The sequence below is a fragment of the Serinus canaria genome, chromosome 6, assembly GCF_022539315.1.
Source record: "Serinus canaria isolate serCan28SL12 chromosome 6, serCan2020, whole genome shotgun sequence".
NCBI lineage: Eukaryota > Metazoa > Chordata > Aves > Passeriformes > Fringillidae > Serinus > Serinus canaria.
Window position 1 is genome coordinate 6,387,870 of NC_066320.1, and position 18,378 is coordinate 6,406,247.

The 18,378-nt window shown below is 41.8% G+C and overlaps 1 protein-coding gene across 1 annotated transcript; it reads right to left on the reverse strand.

Annotated features, from left to right (window-relative positions):
• Positions 1-8,978: 8,978 nt before the first annotated feature.
• Positions 8,979-18,272, reverse strand: CDK1 (cyclin dependent kinase 1). Its single transcript, XM_050976276.1, has 8 exons — positions 18,189-18,272; positions 17,262-17,312; positions 15,715-15,871; positions 14,537-14,660; positions 13,983-14,153; positions 13,257-13,420; positions 12,987-13,128; positions 8,979-9,854 (listed from the first exon to the last, which is right to left on the reverse strand). Exons 2-8 carry the CDS (start codon positions 17,296-17,298, stop codon positions 9,741-9,743), a joined length of 909 nt encoding a protein of 302 aa, XP_050832233.1. The 5' UTR covers positions 17,299-17,312; positions 18,189-18,272; the 3' UTR covers positions 8,979-9,740.
• Positions 18,273-18,378: the final 106 nt, after the last annotated feature.

Sequence of the window (18,378 nt, forward strand, 5' to 3'; positions counted from 1 at the left end):
CAGAGGTGAGAGGTTCACCCCTTCCCTGGAGCAGCCTTTCTTTGATGCTGTATCTGCCCATTTGGTGACAGCCTGTGGATTTGCAGGGAATAGGTGCATGTGACTGAATGCCTGAAGAAGTTCCAGGGGATACTCACATGCTTTGGATGTGTCCATCAGAGTCTCTGGAGCTCTCAGATGTTATTGGAATGTTTTTCTCAGTGTATTAGTGTGTTTTCTTCAGCATGATGAAGCTCTTGGGGACGTTCTGCCAGTCTCTTCAGGTAAACATTCCCAGTGCTGCAATTTTACCTGCTGGAGTGGAGATGCCTCCTGCCAGGAAAGTGACAGGTATTTTATAGAACAGATGTGGGTCTGTTCCCTTCACCTGCTCCTGCCTGCCCTGTTACTGCTCCTTGAGGCAGTGATCTCCTGAGCCCACTGTGGTTGTTGGACATGGGACAGACCCAGCTGGGCCCTGGGTTAGACCTACTCCCATCAACAGAGAGCTCTGGGGAACCAGTCCCTGCACACAGATGGGGACAGCTGAGCCAAGCCTCACACCTCCCCTCTGGGCCCTTGCAGGAGGCTGGTGTGGGAATGTGGAATTTTTGGAGGTGCTTTGCACACGACAGTGGTTGTGTTCTTCCAGCAGATGCAGGCTGACAAGCCACAATCAAGTACAGTTAGTCCCTATAACAGTGGGGCTATTTATCTTGCAGTCCCTCTATGAGGTTTAGAGACTTTAAAATCACAAAATCACAGAATATACTGAGTTGGAAGGGGTGCACAAGGATCATCAAGTCCAGCTTCTGGCCCTGCACAGCACCATCCCCAAAGAACCACACCATGTGCCCAAGAATATTATCCAAATGCTTCTTGAGCTCTGTCAGGCTTGGTGCTGCGACCACTTCTCTGAAACAAGAAGCCTTTTAAATGAGAGCAGACACTGATAATCCCACATAGCCACAGGACATTAAACCTCCAGTATTGATGTCTCACATTGACTCATTTATCTGGTCAGAAAGTCTTATGGGGCCAATTGAGATCACATAGCTCATCATTTTATAGCCAGAAATTATTAAAATAATAACAATAAAGTAATAATAATAAACCTTCACTTACTTTAATGACAAATCTTTATGACTGACAATTCCTCCAGCTTTCATATGACTCCCATGGCATGAAACTCTTCTGTATGAGTCCCATGCTCTTGTTCCACAGTCCCAAGTCAGCTTTTCCCAATCTGAAAAGCTGACTTGAACTTCTCAATAGGTGAAAGTTTTTCTGGGCTCTTATAAGAGAATTCACTGAATAGAAAAATCTTTCCTTTGGAAAGCAATTTATTAAAATGGCAAAGTCAAGCACTGTCAAAATCATGGCAAATGCTTTGAGCCTGTCACTTTGAAATTGTAGGGCCAGATGGTGAGAAACTTTTCTGCTGGTCAGAGAACTTTCTGAATGCTCAGCAACTTAAACCCGACTGGTTTTTGGGTGTTTTTTTAAGTATGTTTTCTGTAAGACGTAAATTTGGATTACCTCTCATTTGTCATAGTTTAACAGCATGTATCACCTGGTATAGGCCAGCTGCTTGAGGGTAATGTCATGGCCCGGAATAACCTTTCCATTTTGGCCGTGCCTTTGGTAAATCAAGGCAGCCTGTGAGCCTATTCCTTGTGTGTGCTCCTCCTCAGTCTTAGCAAGCCACAACTGTAATGCAGTGGCATGTTAGTTTTGCTTTGTTTGGTTGTTTTTTCCCCCAGGAGAACTGAAGTAACAGAATACTTTCAGTATAGGGCTTAAGATCCCAACAGCAGGGCAATCCCTGTCCTAGCACAAAGAATGACTGCAGAATAACTAGTGCTGTTGTGGGCTGGCTACTGAAGTGAAAACTGCCTGGGGTATGCCTTTAACATGCTCTGAGGCTGCTCAAATTTTTGGGGGTTTGGTTTTGTTTATCTGGTTGCTGCTGAAGAAGCTTTCCTTCCTCTGGTATTTTAAAGGCATATGTTGTGACCTGTCACTTGCTAGATTTGTTTGATGTGAAATTTGAGTCTGGCCATGGAAAAACACACTGCAGGAATGTGTTTATTTTGCTCTCTGCTGGAGGTAACACTAGTTTCCAGTTTTCTTGAAGTTTCAGCCGAGTGTTGTAAATGTAATAATCACATTCAGGAGGAAAATTGGCATGTGAGATCTACAAATGGAAGGCCCAGAGCCTGAAACTTTGCTTTAGCTTCTCCCAGCCACATCCCACAAAACTCATTGCAGAAATGCTGCTGGAAACACCAAACTTTAAATTTCCAGCCATGTCCATCCTCCCTAGACACAAAGGCAGTCCGCTGAGCCTGTTGACTTCATCAGCTGGGGGATACTCTCCATACTTCAAAACACCAAATGGATTTTAAGGCCATTTACTCCTATCCTTAGAAAATAAAGTCAAATCAAACAAGCAATGGAACCAAAGCAAAACCATTTTTTAATGCTGCTTGGCTGCAGAGAGATTGTCAAACACAATCATTTGCTTTGCAAATGCTCCCTGTTTAAAGTGACTGTTACATGTATGCAGAGTACTCCCAGTTCATATGACAATATGAAGGTGTTGAGAGCTAATTAAAACAGTTGATACTTGTTCAAAGCTTGAAGAAGGGAAAATCTGGACAAGCACTGCTTTTTGTTATCTATAAACTTGTCTTTTTCTAAGTCAGGGTTATTCTTAACTAAGAAAACATTACATGAAAAAATTATTTTACATAGATGAATAAAATGTTATGCATAATTCTTTCATTGCAGCAAACCATAATGTTAGAGCTATTTTGTTTTTTATTCTTACTGACATGAGAGCAAATTAAACTCTACCTTATTTCTCTAGTTTTTTTCTTCAAGGGAACCAGGCTAGTTTTAAGTGTACATGGCAGAAGTCACCTGATGACTCTAGTTAGGATACATTTAACAAATTTTTAAGGAAAAATTATTAATACATTAATAATCAATAATACATTTAATAATTTTTTAAGTAAAAAAAGAGCATCTTCTATAGATTTCTTTCCTGTAGCCTTTCAGGAAGAAGTTGAATGCTGTCTCAAGCTCCCCCAGCACAGGGTCATTCAAGCACTGCAGTGCATGTTGGTGCCTCTCCTGCAGCTGACAGTGTGTGTGTTGCACTGCAAGGCATGCTGAACCTCCTGAACATGAGCTTTAGCATTTCTGGTGCACAGGGGCACAGCCTGGCTTACAGCCTGGGGTGCTGGAGATGTGCAGTAAGAGTTAAATCACAGAGTCAGTCCCTGGCTGGGCTTTCCAGGAGTTGAACAATGATGTATGGGGGCTCTCAGAGTTAAGTCAATGACAGATTCTGCTAAAGACTTTCTTTTTCTTTGTGCTCAATCTCTGTCTATAAAATTAATGTTACTTATGGAAATGGGTATGCTATGTGTGATTTTTACTTCTCTTTGAAAATGCTGCAGTATAAAGGAGCTGCTTTGAGTATTTTTCCCTACTTACCAGAACAAGTACTGTGACAGGTCCACATGGCATAGCAGAGGGACACCTGCTGTGTATTTACATTTATTTATGATCTTTTACTATGTGTAAAATGCAATTTTACCTAGACCATGTTAAAAGCACTTGAATGAGAACTGGGAAATTATTAGTGTGTTTTTTCACTCCCAAGAATAACTATCAAAGTACAGCTCCTACACATTAGCACTTGCATTTCTGCCTCAAGCAGCTCAGTGAACAGAATTATTAGTATAAACTTATGGTGGTTATTTAGCTGTACATCACTCTGTGCATTGAGAGGAGAGAAGAAAATCCTAATGCTTCATGTACCAGCACTGGGGTGAATTTTACCAGGCATGTGACTGTATAATCCCATGGCTCTAAGAGCAGATCAAGTCATCTAGGAAGTATTTGACATAGTTCTGCTTTTAGCTTTTGCATTTAGAACACATATCAACAAGCAAAAATAAAACCTTATATCTGAAGTCAGTGTTGAGGACCAGCTTCTCAACTGCTATAAATGTGACATTATTATTATTATTATTATTATTATTATTATTATTATTATTATTATTATTATTATTATTATTATTATTATTACTCAGCAGAGAATCTAGTCAAGCTTATGAAAGGTACTTAAAAAATGACAGCCTGCAGAAGAAAACCACAGGCGCAATTTTGCACACACGTATCAAATCCAAAATGGAAAATCTGGAGATTAAGCATGCAGACCTCAAAAAAAAAAATCACTGCAGAACTGGCCACTGTGGACAATTGATAGCGATTTGAGAGACTGATTATGAGCCTGTTGCAGTTTAACTATATTGACTGGCACTCCTGTGGTTGTTGCTTTATTAAGCATAGTAATTTTGATCATTAATTTCAGCATGAAACGTTTTTTACAGAGGCTTTTGTGTATTAGCCCAAGTGATTCTTCACTAAAGAGAGAAATCAGTATGTCAGTATGGTACTGGACATCTTTGAAGTTTGCAAAATTTAACTGCCCAGATGTTTCATGAAAGGCTTTCAATTCAGATATTATTTTCAGCCTGGCTGGCTACCAGAAAATAAATACCCTTCAATTTTTCATGGAGCCAGGAGAGTCTGAGGGAGTTTTTCTGCTCTTCCCTGCCCCCTGCCTGGCTGCCGGTACCGAGGTGCCAGAGTGACACCGCGTGGCCAAGGGAGAGGCAGCACAAATTTCAGGAATAATAAGAAAATACAACTTTTACCCCAAATAATACACATCAGGACTTTACATGTCTTGTTGCAGCTCTTCAGAAATAATCTTTGCTACAGTTCCATTGTTTTTATTTTTATACATGTATATATTAAGCCCCAAATATTAAGAAAGAAAATAAAATTTGTTTAATTACTGATCTAGGGAAAAGTGCCAGATTCATACCATGAGATTAAAAAAAAATTACACTTTTCTGAGGTCTTTTAAATGTTATTATTCTATTCATGATAATTTCCCTGACAACTTTAAAGAAACAATTTTTCCTTATAGAAGTACAAAATAATTTAAGCTTTCTTATCCATCTGCCAATTTTATGTGTTCTACACTGTTTTGGTTTCTCTTTTTATCCTTTTGCCTATCACCAAAGGATGCTGAGTAGTTTTCCAGAAATTTAGTAGTTCCAGTATGCCTCAGGAAGAGATTCTGAGCTGGGTGAGTTAATTAATAGAAATTTTAATTCCTCATCTTCAGATGATAGTTTTAAAATACAAAATTATCAAGAAAAATCTAAGAGAAGAGAGCCCTGCCCCCTACCCCCATTTCTTGCAGCCAGTGAGTTAATGGATATTTCAGAAACATATCTGGATTGTGGGGAGAAAAACTGATAGGTCTCAGGCACATTTGTAATACAAAATGTTATATGCTCAGAGCCCAAACCAAACACAGTCCAGCAAACAGCTGTGAAATATTTACACTCCTGCCCACAGCTTACATGGCAAAGGGCTGAAGTGAAGCACAGAAAGTCAAGGACTAGCTTGCTCTGAGTGAGTTCTGAGATCACACAGAAAGGCTGAGATCCTGTGGGGAGCCACCAAAGACGTCCCACCAAGAGGGACCCCAAGAGTCACAGTCCTTTCCCTGCCTGCCTTTACCTAGTTAAATCCTTCCTGATCCCCATAGGGGTCTGAGGTGTGCCAGGGCCAGCAGGAAGCTGCTCACAGCAGATCCACTGAGAGAACCTGCAGGGGGAAAAGGACTGACCTCTCCTGTCATCTCTCCTGTGCCACCAATTGGGAGCATCTTAGAGCCCTGCTCTTGAATGAAGGAGTTAAGATGGGACCCCCTCAGGTGTTAGATCACCCTCCTCGTTGTCTTTAATCCCCACTGGGAGTAAGACATGCAGAGCCAGCCCTTGGCTAGGCTGTGATGTTCTTCCTCTAACCACTGTCAAGGGGAATGGCCTTAAAATTCCATCTGTGATGCCTCTTAAGGCAATAGATAATAGGAGAAAAATAGCACTGAAGGGTAACTGGAAATGGCAACGAGGACTGGGGATGATGCAGGCACCAGAATCTCTCCTTTTTTACACAAAAAACCCCCACCCACTTCTGAAAGACCAACAAGTGGCAGGAAAAGTGATACTTAATGCATCTTGTGCAAAGAAAAGCAGTAGGTGGAGAGCAAATGAAAAGGAGAGAAAGTCTTTTAGCACCACAAGCAAAGCAAGTCCAAGCTGTCGTGGGGAAAACATGTTCCTCAGGCCCAAGGGTCCATGCTGGAAATTACCCAGATCCCTGGGTTTGGCTCTCAGTCAAACACTTTGCCTTGCATTTGGTCAGGTATTTTGTGATTTGTATGCAGGTTTTTATAAGAACTCAATTGGTTGTCACTTAAAATAGTTGGGGAAAAATATTTTTTTTAAAAAATCCCTCCCAACGGTCTAATCTAAACCCTTCAGAGGTCAGCAGAAAGGTTTTCATTAAATTCAAGGAACTGAATATAACTATTGCTATAAAGCCACTAATTATTCCCCAGGGCACAATGCCTGTCACTTCAGCAATTTGGAGAGACCAGCTCTCACCTCCAATTCTTCCATTAAAGGCAGCCAGCCACCTGTACTGGAGATACATGTTTGAGATCACTCAATTAATCTGTTAGCAGCAGCATCAATAGCCTGCTAATGATTCAACACAACAAGAATTTATTGAAATAGCCAGGCAGAAGTAAAATATGCCCGACAACAGAGGAGAACACCCAGTACCCCGCTGACATTTACACATGAGGAGACAATGCTTTATACAGCAATACAGCGGGAACAAAATCAAAAGCCATTACCTGGAATGAGCCATTGATGCAGCAGATGTAAACCAGAGCAGCTGGTGGTCAAAGCAATGGGAAATTCTGAGATTGCTCCATAAATTGATGCAGCTTGTCAGAAATAAGGCAAGGAGCTTGGTGGAGAAGAAATAGTCAGGCTTAATGAAAGTAGGGCCTGTATATCAGTGTTTCCTTATTCCCACTCAGTCTTTACAAACCCAATATAAAATAAAACAGAGGCAGTGGTAGTGCTGTGCCTTTGTGCAGGTCTGTGGGCAGCAAGAAGGAAATAGTGCTGGTCAATACTGGCTGTTCAGAAGTAACCCCAGATACCAACATGGGAACACTGGTAAGTTCCCAGTCATTTACTGCTTTAAATGTTGCCTTTAAAGTACTTTTAAGTGTCACAAATGCAGGCGTCTTCTTTCTCACTCAGCAGGTGCATTTCCCATGCCCTCTGGACCAATACAAAACTTACACCTACCCCACACTTCAGCAGCCTGCTAGCACTTGGCAACTTAAAAAAAACCCAACCCACAGCCAAAACCCCAATTTGATCCTATATAAAATCCTATTCTTGTAAACACAAAACTTTTTCACCTACATTACTTTTTAATGAAGGTGAAGTCAATGAAGCAAGTGAAGTCAAACACCAAGTTAAGTTTATCATTTTCAGCTGGGGTTTACTTGTGCTGTAGTAGAAAACAAGATACTCAGCAGCCACAGTACCAGCGGCAATATTGGTGCAACATTACATTATAGAAACTTCATTTTAGACAGGAGTACATTGCTTTTAAAAAAAGTAATTTCATCCCCAGCTCTTATAACATTCAGAAGAAAGCTCCTGCAATAGGTATCAGTAAATAGATCTGCTGATTATCACCCACAGGGGTTTAAATCCCCCAAGTTCAGAGCATGCCCAGTTTTCACTGGAATAAAACTGAGTTTTACGTGGCCAAAGCTTGAAGATCACAAACCTTCCACATGCTGGGTGCAGGCAGCAGGGCAGTTAGCAAGAGCAGCTGATGTTATTTTCAATAAGGGAAGTGATTTGCCTCACTGGTAAGTTTGCCTCATTGATGACAGTGGAGCTGTGCCAGTGAGTCAGGTGTCTCAGTGATGTTCAGCACCTGATCTCACTGAGGCACAGACAGTATTGTGTTCCCCTGCCCCTCCCCTTTCTGGGAGCACTATAATAGCTCCTTCAGAGCTACAGTGCTGTCACAGTGCCTGGCTAAACAGGAAAAGATTGCAGACTTGGAGTAAGTGATTATTTGAAAAGCTCTCTTTGGAAATTTTAGTACTTAAGTTGTTAGTTAAGATAGGATAAAGCATTCCCCCTATCACATTAAGCTGAGACAGACACGAGTTACTTACTAAATAAAAATAAGGCTTTACCAGTACTGCAACAGAATATTTAGTTTGCCCAGCTGAAGTCTTCTCCACACACAGAACCTAGTGTATGCACTAGCTTCTGATTTTTAGTGCAGTTACTGGCAGGTTCCCTTCCTTTTCTACACCAAAGTAACCAATTAGCAGCAACAATTACAAATCTCTTGGACTGTAAAGCCTGTTTCAGGTTACTGCATGCAAATGGAGACAAATTAAGTCCCACTTTGTCTTGAAATTGCATCCTTTCACTGGTGTTAACAGAGAGGAGTCAGCCAGCACAATCTTCTCCCCCACTGCCTTCAATTAAGTAACTTACCTGTATGACAAAAACTCCTCTCCTCCTCAGTGCTCTGCTATCAAATGATTCTGTTAAACCAAGTTTCCAGTAGTTCTGGAGATTAAGAAGCACTTTGCAGAGAGCAGTGGTAACAGCCCAAGTGGTATTTACCTCTCACCATGCTGCTTGTAAATAAAAGCTAAGTTAACACTTTCAGCTACTCATGGACACAACAAACCTGTGATGAACTGGATGGATGTCATCATCTCCACTGCTTTTAGTGTCCAGATTCAGCAGCTGTAGGACAGGGTTCCTACAAACCTCACTGCTTAGAGAGTTCATACCGGTGCTTTCAGACAACTGATGTAGCAATCTAAATACTTTCAATACTATTGCCCACTGTGCTGCAAGCCTTGGCCCCCGCCAGCAAGGAAAGGAGCACTACAGTGCCTAGAGCCAATAAAACTTAGACCAGATCCACACCTCCCATCCCTGCTGATGTGTCTGAAGGCCAAGAATGAAGGTAGGAATTGGAAACTAACACACAATCCATTATTAGTACACACCTTTGAACTTTATTTGAACTTTTAACAATATTCTCATCCGTTCAGTTAAATGCCAAGGAGCTTTAAGAAGCTTCTGCTTTAATTATGAAAAAGTCTGGAGTCATGTGGCATCTCAGTTTGTGATTACAATTCCTAGGAGTTCACAACAGCAAACATCTTGGTAAATTCTTGGGCCTCCAAGACAAAAACATAGAGCAAGGGACTTATCTCAAATAATGATTTGCAGCTGCCTTGAAAAACTCAAAATCAGTTTGGCCATCCATACTTTTCTAAGTTGCTGTTCTTCAGCACATCTCACAGTGTCCTTTGGCACATCAGTTGCCATGCTCAAGTAAAATTGTAACTGACATGACACTGAAACAACTCAAACTCGACAAATTTCCAATCATATCAGGAACAACCATTTAGAACTTTAGGGGAGCACCTTTTTTAGCCAAGTGGTACTTTTCCAGTGCATTCCAAAGAAAACAAGTGTCCTTCTGTAGAGCAGCCATGGCCTGGAAATAAGTTCAGTCCTTCACTGGGGTTAAAGCTTTATTTATAGAAAGTTGACTGCATTAATTGCAGCAGTATTTGCATTGTATTTGAACTCAGCACTAACAGGTTAATATTTACATTTAGATAACACTTAAACCAAAACAAACAGAATACAGTCAATCTTAAGAGCAAAAAGACAGACATAGAAATGACAGACTTAAGAGGAAAAGTAATCACAATTATTTCACTCTGGTTGATTTAGTCCGAAGGTCTATTTCTTAATCAGGTTAGCAGGAAGAGTGGATTTGTCCAAATCATCAAAATATGGATGGTTCAAGGCCATTTTGCCAGAAATCCTTTTTGCAGGATCATAGATTAACATTTTCTGAAAGAAAAAAACCCCCACATTTACTTCCTCATGAAATGTGAGCTAAGTCAGGTGAAATAGACAGATATTTAACCATAATAAAGTAGCTACAAAGACATTTTCCCCCTTTGTTCTGTGCTCTCCTAGTTGGAGAGGTTATTTCCCCTACAAATCAGTAGCAGTGCATAACATCTCAGAAGATGAGAATCCCATTTACCCCCCTGTTCAATAACTAAGCCCTTGCCTGTGTCTGGGTACCACATCCACTGAACTCAATCCAGAACCAGGTAACCAAGCAGCAACATTTGTCTCAGCTTCTTACTGAGGGAAATTAGTAAGCTTTAGGCTGGTAAAGCCCTAAATGTTTACAAGGACAAGTGGTCTGACACTGGTTTTGTGGCTGACATTGAGCAAAGTGATGTCAAATGGCTTCTGCTCAGGTTTGTGACTTGGCAATTAAAATAAGAGAATGCTTGCTCAGTTTCCAAGTCCAAATTGGAAAGCAGATGACAAGCAGGTAGAACTGAAGAAAACTGTTAACACTTGAGTCTCTTTGCAATAAAATACTTCAATTGAATACCTCAAAGGTGATGAAAGGTAGAACTGAAGAAAACTGTTAACACTTGAGTCTCTTTGCAATAAAATACTTCAATTGAATACCTCAAAGGTGATGAGAGCAAAAAGAGGGGTTGCCACAGTCATTAAATTAACCCCCAGAAGTTTCTAAAACAGGAGGAAATTTGGTTTTCTAGCCATTAAAAAAAAGTATCTATAGCTTATTTAAGGGGTCAAAACAGGAATGAAGCACTCAGCAGTTTTGTACTAGACTCAAAATGAACAAAGTCTTTTTATTTCTCCATACTAAAGGACAGACCATCTCAAATTCAAGTCATCAGGATTCCACCGGCTGCCTCTCCCCTGTCTGCACAACAAATCTGTCTTCCAGAACAAAACTTAACCATTCTTACCCTGCCCAGTATTCAGTCTTGACATTTAATTACCTTTACACTTCCAACAGGGAGTCTTCCAGATTGATTTAAACCACTGAATTTGCATTTATATTCTCTGAACTTCTGCCAAATGCAATGCTGCCTCTAGATTTAACCTTGCATGTCCAATTTTACCTTGTGGCAGGTTCCCATTACCTATACCTAGAACAGTGCCCCTATAGTTAATTCTGATCCCAAAGGTTCTCTCAAAATTGGCTCAGAGAGGGAAATTGCTCTGAGAAAGGGATGCTGTGACACTGAGTCTACAGCACCACAACTGATAGAGCAAGTGAAGGAAACCTCTCTGAGCAGTCTGGAACATTAGTTTTCCCTGGCACTTACTGTCCTGATAATTCAAAGTTTTTGAGGACAGCCATCAAGTGCTTTGAAATGCTGGCCATACAAGTCATTTAGCTTATGAAGGTCTTTAACTCACAACCTCACTCATGCAATTTGAATGACACATTTTTGTGTTAAGACATTTTCAAAGACAGCTCCTTTACATACATCTGCAATAGTCTATAGAAAAAAAAACATTGAAACATTTTCATTGACATATCTCAGCTTGTGCTCTAGAACAAACTATTTAGTTTTGTTGCCTTTAAAGTTATATTATGGGTTGGAAAGGCTTAAAAGTGCTATAGGAAACTTAGAGGGATTCCAGTCAGGAATACCACTGTCACCAGGCACTAATAGGAAACTAAAATGTTAACATTGATTAAGGCAGAACTGTACAAGTCTTTAGAGAATTTAATATGCTTTGAGACTAGAATTATGTTAACACCATGAAGAACTAGTACTTTTTTTGGCCTTTATTAGCAGCAGCCCCAACCATTGGTTTCACAGAGTGAAGCCCCCCCTAAGCTCAGATGAGCCCTTGGCAGGTCCTTTTCATGCAGCTGTTTCAACAAGATTTTCCTGCCTGTTCCTTTCATTTTAGTTTGTAAATAGTCAGCAAGAATTCTAATTCAAACTGATTTCATAAAGATGCAGTCAGGGGTTGTATCTCTGTAAGACAACTGGGCTGCAAGGTTCAGAGCTATCCAGGACAACTACATATTCAACAAATGCTCAGGCTGTCTGTGAACTGGGGCTCTGTGCCCCAAGAAAAACTGTGAGAAATTGTGATCATTTGAGCTTTTTGGGTAAGACTGCTTCATTCAGAATATTCTGCCATATTACCAATATGGGTAATGAACTGCTCTGTGACTGCTTACAGCCATGAGCCAGGTACACAGTTACTGCTGTACAAGGAGGTTCTGGAGTGTCAGCTTGCCTTGAGACACACAGAGCACCCCACCCACACCCCCATCTGTAGGTCTGCACTGTACAAATGCAGCTTTAGAACAGCCAAAGGACAACCAAAGTACATTATTATACCTCAGGACATCTAAGAGCACACCAAGGATGCGACCTAAACCAGCCTTCAGTGGCAGCACATGAGCTGGAAGGGCACTAAATAGAAAACATTGATGAAGAGCTTGCCAATTAAAAAGCCTGGTGTGGTAGTTTAACTGCCTGGCCACAGAACTGAAGGAAACTCACATAGACACAAAATATACCAATTTAAAGTTAATATATCACAGCCAAAAATATTTAGCCTAAATTTAAGGGCAATTGAGACAGACACTACAGACAGACTTGAACTAAGTTTCTTGTCTCAGCTAATCAATACATTCAGCTGTTTCCATCCTTGTTTATTCAGTTAAGACCATCATGAAAGTTTAACCAAGATGAGCCCACCAAGATTAACCCACATGCTACCATAAAATAAACATTTCCAGCTGGCTTGGCAGTCACAGCCACATCACAACTGGTGCTGGCAGCAGTAAGGTGACAGCTACTTTATGGGCAGAAGCCTTCACTTAAACCTCTTTGTAAAGACTCATCCTCACTTTCAAGTTGTACCAGGCTTATTATTATAAAAAAGCTGAGGCATAATTGCTTCATGTGAAAAACAGTCTGGTATGACTTGTGAAAGGAACTAATGTCACACAAAGTGTCAGTTCTACAAGGATGAAGGCTCATACCACTGCTGATAGCTTGAAGATCTCCATATTTTCCTTCTAGCTATGACTGATGAGTACAGCTTTATGTATTCTGGAGTATTTCAAACAGCCCACTCAGGTTCTTAATCAGCAGTTTAGGACAGACTACTTACAGCCAGCAGATCAAGTCCATCTTTATCCAAGTTTTTGACATGTGTTTCAAGGCTGACAGGTTTCCATTTTGGGAATGTGTTTTTATAGTCTTGCAGGGATTCCACCTCAGGCCATACCTCATTGTTGGGGGTCCCTAAAGCTCTGTGCAAGCATAAGCAAAACGTTAAGCAATTTAGTCTGAAATCTGTTATGTGCTATTACACTTTTAATTACACACAACTGTTGTGTGGTGCCACACAGGTAACAAAGAAAGGTTCAGCCTTATATACCTGAAGATTCTGAAAATCTGGTCAATCTCTGAATCCCCATGGAAAAGTGGCTTTTTAGTTGCCAGCTCAGCAAATATGGTTCCTATGCTCCAGATGTCTACAGGAGTAGAGTAACGAGCAGATCCCAGCAGCACTTCTGGAGACCTGTACCACAGTGTCACTACCTGTGGAACAAGGAAAGTTAAGTTTGTGGAATCAGGTCCTTAATTGACTGCAAAATAAATGGCTCATTTGTTATGAAGCAGCATTCACAGTTTTTTGCTAAAAACAGCCAGTACCCTAAGTTTTAGTGATAGTGTAATGCTACTTTCAGACTCCATTTGTAGACAAACCAACTCCATTGCAGTAGCTTCTACTTCAAGAATATCAGCTGCCTGCACGACTTCCTTAAGAGCAGGAATCCTTTGGCACCCAGCCACAAAATTCCTTAAACCTGAGTGCAATGCAAAGCAAAAATCCCTTTATGAAACAGTGAGCAACAAGTTTGAGTGCATCTGACTCACTCTGAGTGGGATTCATAAACTGTTTTGGAACCTTAGAGTAAAACCACAGTCAAAGAATTGGAAAACTGTTTTGGAAAATGAAACATAACTTTTTCATAGGTTTGTTAGCTTATGGCTTGAAAAAACCTGAAAAAACCTGATTCTTCTTAGTTGTTTCAGAATGAGTTCTTAGCAGGAAGCAAGTATGCACTATCCAAACCACCAGAGCTATGTCCCAACTCACTTCATGTGTGTAGACCCGCACTGGAATTCCAAAGGCTCGGGCCAATCCAAAGTCTGCCAGTTTAATCACTCCCTTGTCATCTATCAGGAGATTCTGAGGTTTCAAGTCTCTGTGCAAAACTCTTCTTGAGTGGCAGAAGACAATGCCTTGCAAAATTTGGTACAGATAACTCTAGAAAGAATGAGGTGGCAGAAAAGAAAGGATTTACCTTTAGTACATGTCAGTGTCCTGCAACACAAAGGTGTTCCCTTCACTAGCTCTCCCCACAGCAGCAGGAAATAGAGATCCAAAGCAGAACAGATACTGAGTTAATATCAATCAAAAAGCTACACAAATTAATTCTGAACATTAGTTTAAGGCAGTTTAATCTCAGTAATTAAAAGATTTTCAAGTGGCATTTGAAAGCAAAACTCACATTCATCTTATTATCTACTGCTGCTTATTTAACCTTTTATTTCTCCTCAAGGGGTTAATTATACTGAAAATAAGAGCTGCTTATGGTTTAGTAGGTCATCATTAAATTGCCTCTTAGGTTAAGAAATTGTCCTCATTACCTTAACTCGTGAACGCTCCAAATACTGGCCAGATGGAATACTATCCAAATATTTCTTGAGATCCATGGAAAGGAATTCAAAGACAAGGTACAGTCTTGAATCCTGCATGAGAACATCCTGAAGACTAAAAATTGAGTATACAATTACTTCCACTGCAAAATGCATGAACTCTCATTTCCTTTCTCAACAGGGATACAAGCTGATATTTCCACGTTTCTATTATGGAAGTCTTAAAAGTCTTCAAACAACAGACTTAGTGAGTTACACTGTCACCTGGAAAAGCAAGTATATCTGAAATAGTGTCAAACTGAGATAAAAGCCTATAAGCCTCCTCTTAAACTTATGTTCTCTCAAATCAGACATAGGAGTCCAAAGAAAAAATACTGCTGCCATTAAAAAAAAAACCACCTGTGGGTATTGGTGCCTAGCTTCTCTTTGAAGCTGGCTTGTCACAGCAGAGCCTGAATTACTAGGAACTTAAGGGGATATTTAATAGGAATCCAATAGACACAGCAGGATTTGCACACAATTTTAAGTATCTCCTTCATCCTTACTGGAGTGTAAGGGTTCTTAAACCCAAACATACACACACTGAGAGACTACCTGGCTGGAACCTGGCCAGTTTTAAGGCACATAAAGATTAAGTATTTTGCTGCATCAAAGAGCAAGCAAATATGTTGTGGGAAGACAATGGCTACAATAATTTTTACACATCAAGCAGTCACTGATGGACTTTTCACTCATAGCTCAGGTGTGCCAGCAATGACAATATCAAAACACATCTAAATTCCTGCTACAGAACAGCAGGGAGAACATCAGAACACTTAAGTCAAACAGTATTTCAAGGTGGTAAATAAACTTCTGAGTCTGCCTTAGGTAACATCTACAGCCAGTTTTCATGAGGTATGCTGCCTCCATTCTCACAATAACCTCTCTGAAATAAATTTACAGAAATTCCTAAATTAACAAAAATTTGTATGATTCCTAAAATGAAAAGAGGCAGCATGAGGAAGGCTTGATTAGAAAACTGAGTATAGAGTTTAAAATATTTGCTGCAAAGCAAACACTGTATTAAACAGAGAGGTTCTCACCTCACTAGATGAGGGGAAAAATAATTTATGATCCGATGGGACCTAGTGCCCCTCCAAGAGTTTAGCTAAATACCAGTATATGCATACCAGACTATATTGGGATGATTCAGCTCTTTTAATAAAGAAATTTCTCGGATAGCAGTACTTGGAACACCTTCCTCCTCACTTTCTAGGCGTATTTTCTTCATTGCAACCACCTGGCCTGTGGTTTTGTGACGACCTTTATACACAACACCATAGGTACCTGAACAAAAAGACAGTGAAACAAATATAGGAAGTACCAGCTTCAGGTACAAGTAAGTTATTGCAAACAGGAGCTGCTAATGTAGGAAATGTCTTTACAAATGGAGTATTTGTTTAGATTACAAACTACTACTTAGCTGTAGAGTTAAACTGAGCAATATTTTTGTTTGTTTAAAGAATGCCACCCATGAAGTGCAGCATTTGTTAGGACATGTACTTAGAAGCCTAAATGTGAAAGGTGAACATTTGGAAGATGTAGTTATAAAATCAGGTACTATTTCAGTTTCAAGTTGATTAACTTTCAGGTAAGATCATTATAAAGGATGATGATTCTGCCATTGATACATCATATTAAAATGCTAAAGATTTAGCTGCACATGGAGGTAGTGCTCCTGCAGTCTGAGATCCAGCCATCCGTAGGTGTGAGCTGTAGAAATACCTACACACATTGTAGCACAATGCTCAGTGCAGGAGAGAGACTAGTACTGTGGGTCTCAGCAGAAGCTGAAATTGGAACCAAGAGTAAATTTCAGATCAATCCATCTTAATTATCAGTGCTCACAGAAGTAGAACCCTCAAACCAAAACATTGTAAGCCTTCTCTTTTTACCCTTCTTGAAGCATTAATCCCTCACATGAAGCCCAAACTAGTTTATTTCAGAAAGATTCAGGCACAAGGCTCCGATTACAAAGCTTTGTTGCAAGATCCAAGCACAGCTTTTGCTATTGCCTCAGAGTAGGCAATCTCAGAGCAATGTACTTCAAACTTTCAATCTAAAAAAAACAGACTTCTACAGTGATCACAGGCTGGATTTCCAATAACAGGGGTGCTGTTACTAACACCTGCATTGAAGTGAAAGTAAACTGAATGTGAAGTAACTTAAAAATTCACTTCTCCACAGAGCTTTGCTATCTTGCTTTCCTTTGACACCCGCACTGCCTGTATATAATCAGAGCAGACCAATCCAGAAAACACTACTCCCTACCAGCAGCTCCAAGCAAAACAACACATTGCACAACTTCAGGGGCAACTGCTAAGTTCATGCTCATGGAAATGGGGGAGCATCCTAAGCTGTAGGCTGGTTTCTGGACTCAGAACATGTTTTTTCTTCCTTTTGGAGGAATGTTACATCATTAGCCATCAAAATGAAGGCAGACACTTTTCAACACTGGTCAGTTGTTTTTAAAAAGACCATGTTACTTTCAAAAAAAGAGGCAGGCTGAAAGTTTTTACAGATATACATAACTACCACAGTAATTAAGCCACAGGCTTATTTAGCCACATGGTTGAATCTCAGTGCTTCCTGTAAGAGGCAGAGTGCACAGATCTTCTGGGACACTTCACAGCTCAAACTGTGGAGCATTTAAAAGCTCCCTGTTCCCCATACTTACCTTCCCCAATCTTCTCTATTTTCGTGTAATCATCCATTGTTGTGGTTATCCCTGAAATGGATGGGAAAAACGAAACAGAAAGTGAGGGTGAACAGTTGCTGTCGTGAACACAGACAAGTCACTGAACCTATGCCAAATCTTTCAAAGCGAGTAGTGCCTCACATAATTAAGATGTAATGTGAAACACTTAACTGTTCTCATCAACAGGAACACAGAACGTATTTGTTCTGAATTCCAGCTAGAAAAACTACACCCCAAGGTACGACAGGGCAATGATTCTAAGGAGAAAATAAAAATATTTAAAACTCTTTGAAGAAAGCTCCTCCAGGGAGCTTAAAAAGAAGTGCACCCTGCTCATAATTTTTTACCTAACTACTCGCTCAAGAGGAACGAGCTAGAAACGGATAGGAATGCCGCTATGTGAAACTCAGGAACCGGGTGTGAGCCACGCCAGGGGACACCGGCCCAGGGTGTCACCGCACAGCGGGAGCGCCCGCGCAGCGGGAGGCGGCAGCCGGGACCGGCACTCCGCACCTCCCCCACTGCTCCGGAGCAGCACCAGCTCCGGGAGGGAGGGGGGTGATACGGACACCGAGCAGAACCGAGTTACCTCCGGCTCCGAGCGGCTGCCGGCTCCGGGCAGGGCGGGCAGCGCCCGGCGTCCGCCCAGGCCCCGCTCGGTGCAGCCCAGCCCCCGCCGCGCTCCCGCCGGCCCAAAGCGCTCCCCCGCTCTCTGGCCGGCTCTCCGGGGCGCTCCCCGCCGCGCACCGGGACGGGACGGGCCGGGCCGGGCCGGGCGGCCGCGCTGTACCCCCGGGCTGGGGAGCGGGACCCCGCGCGGGCTCGGGAGCGCGCATCCCTCCGCCCCGGCCACCCTCGGTCCCCGCGCGGCCGCGCGCGCCAACGGCCCCGCCGCGGGCCCCTCACCTGCGGAGCCGCTGCGCGCGCGCGCCGCACGAGCTGCCGCCGCCGCCGCACAGGCACGTCCGCAGCACCGCGCGGGCCGGGGGCGGGGCGGCAGCGCATTCGAACCGGCCGCCTGCCGCGCTCCGCCAATGGCGCCGCGCCGGGCCTGTTCAAAGCGGCCAATCAGCGCGCTCCGCGCCAAAGCGAGGCC

Excerpts from the sequence above, each read along its gene's own strand:
- CDK1 (XM_050976276.1), bottom strand. The coding sequence starts at position 17,298 with ATGGATGATTACACGAAAATAGAGAAGATTGGGGAAG. Across the intron at positions 13,421-13,982 it reads TGCGGGTCTACACACATGAA|GTAGTGACACTGTGGTACAG; the intron begins GTGAGTTGGGAC and ends CTTGTTCCACAG. Across the intron at positions 13,129-13,256 it reads CAGATTTTCAGAATCTTCAG|AGCTTTAGGGACCCCCAACA; the intron begins GTATATAAGGCT and ends ATGCTTGCACAG.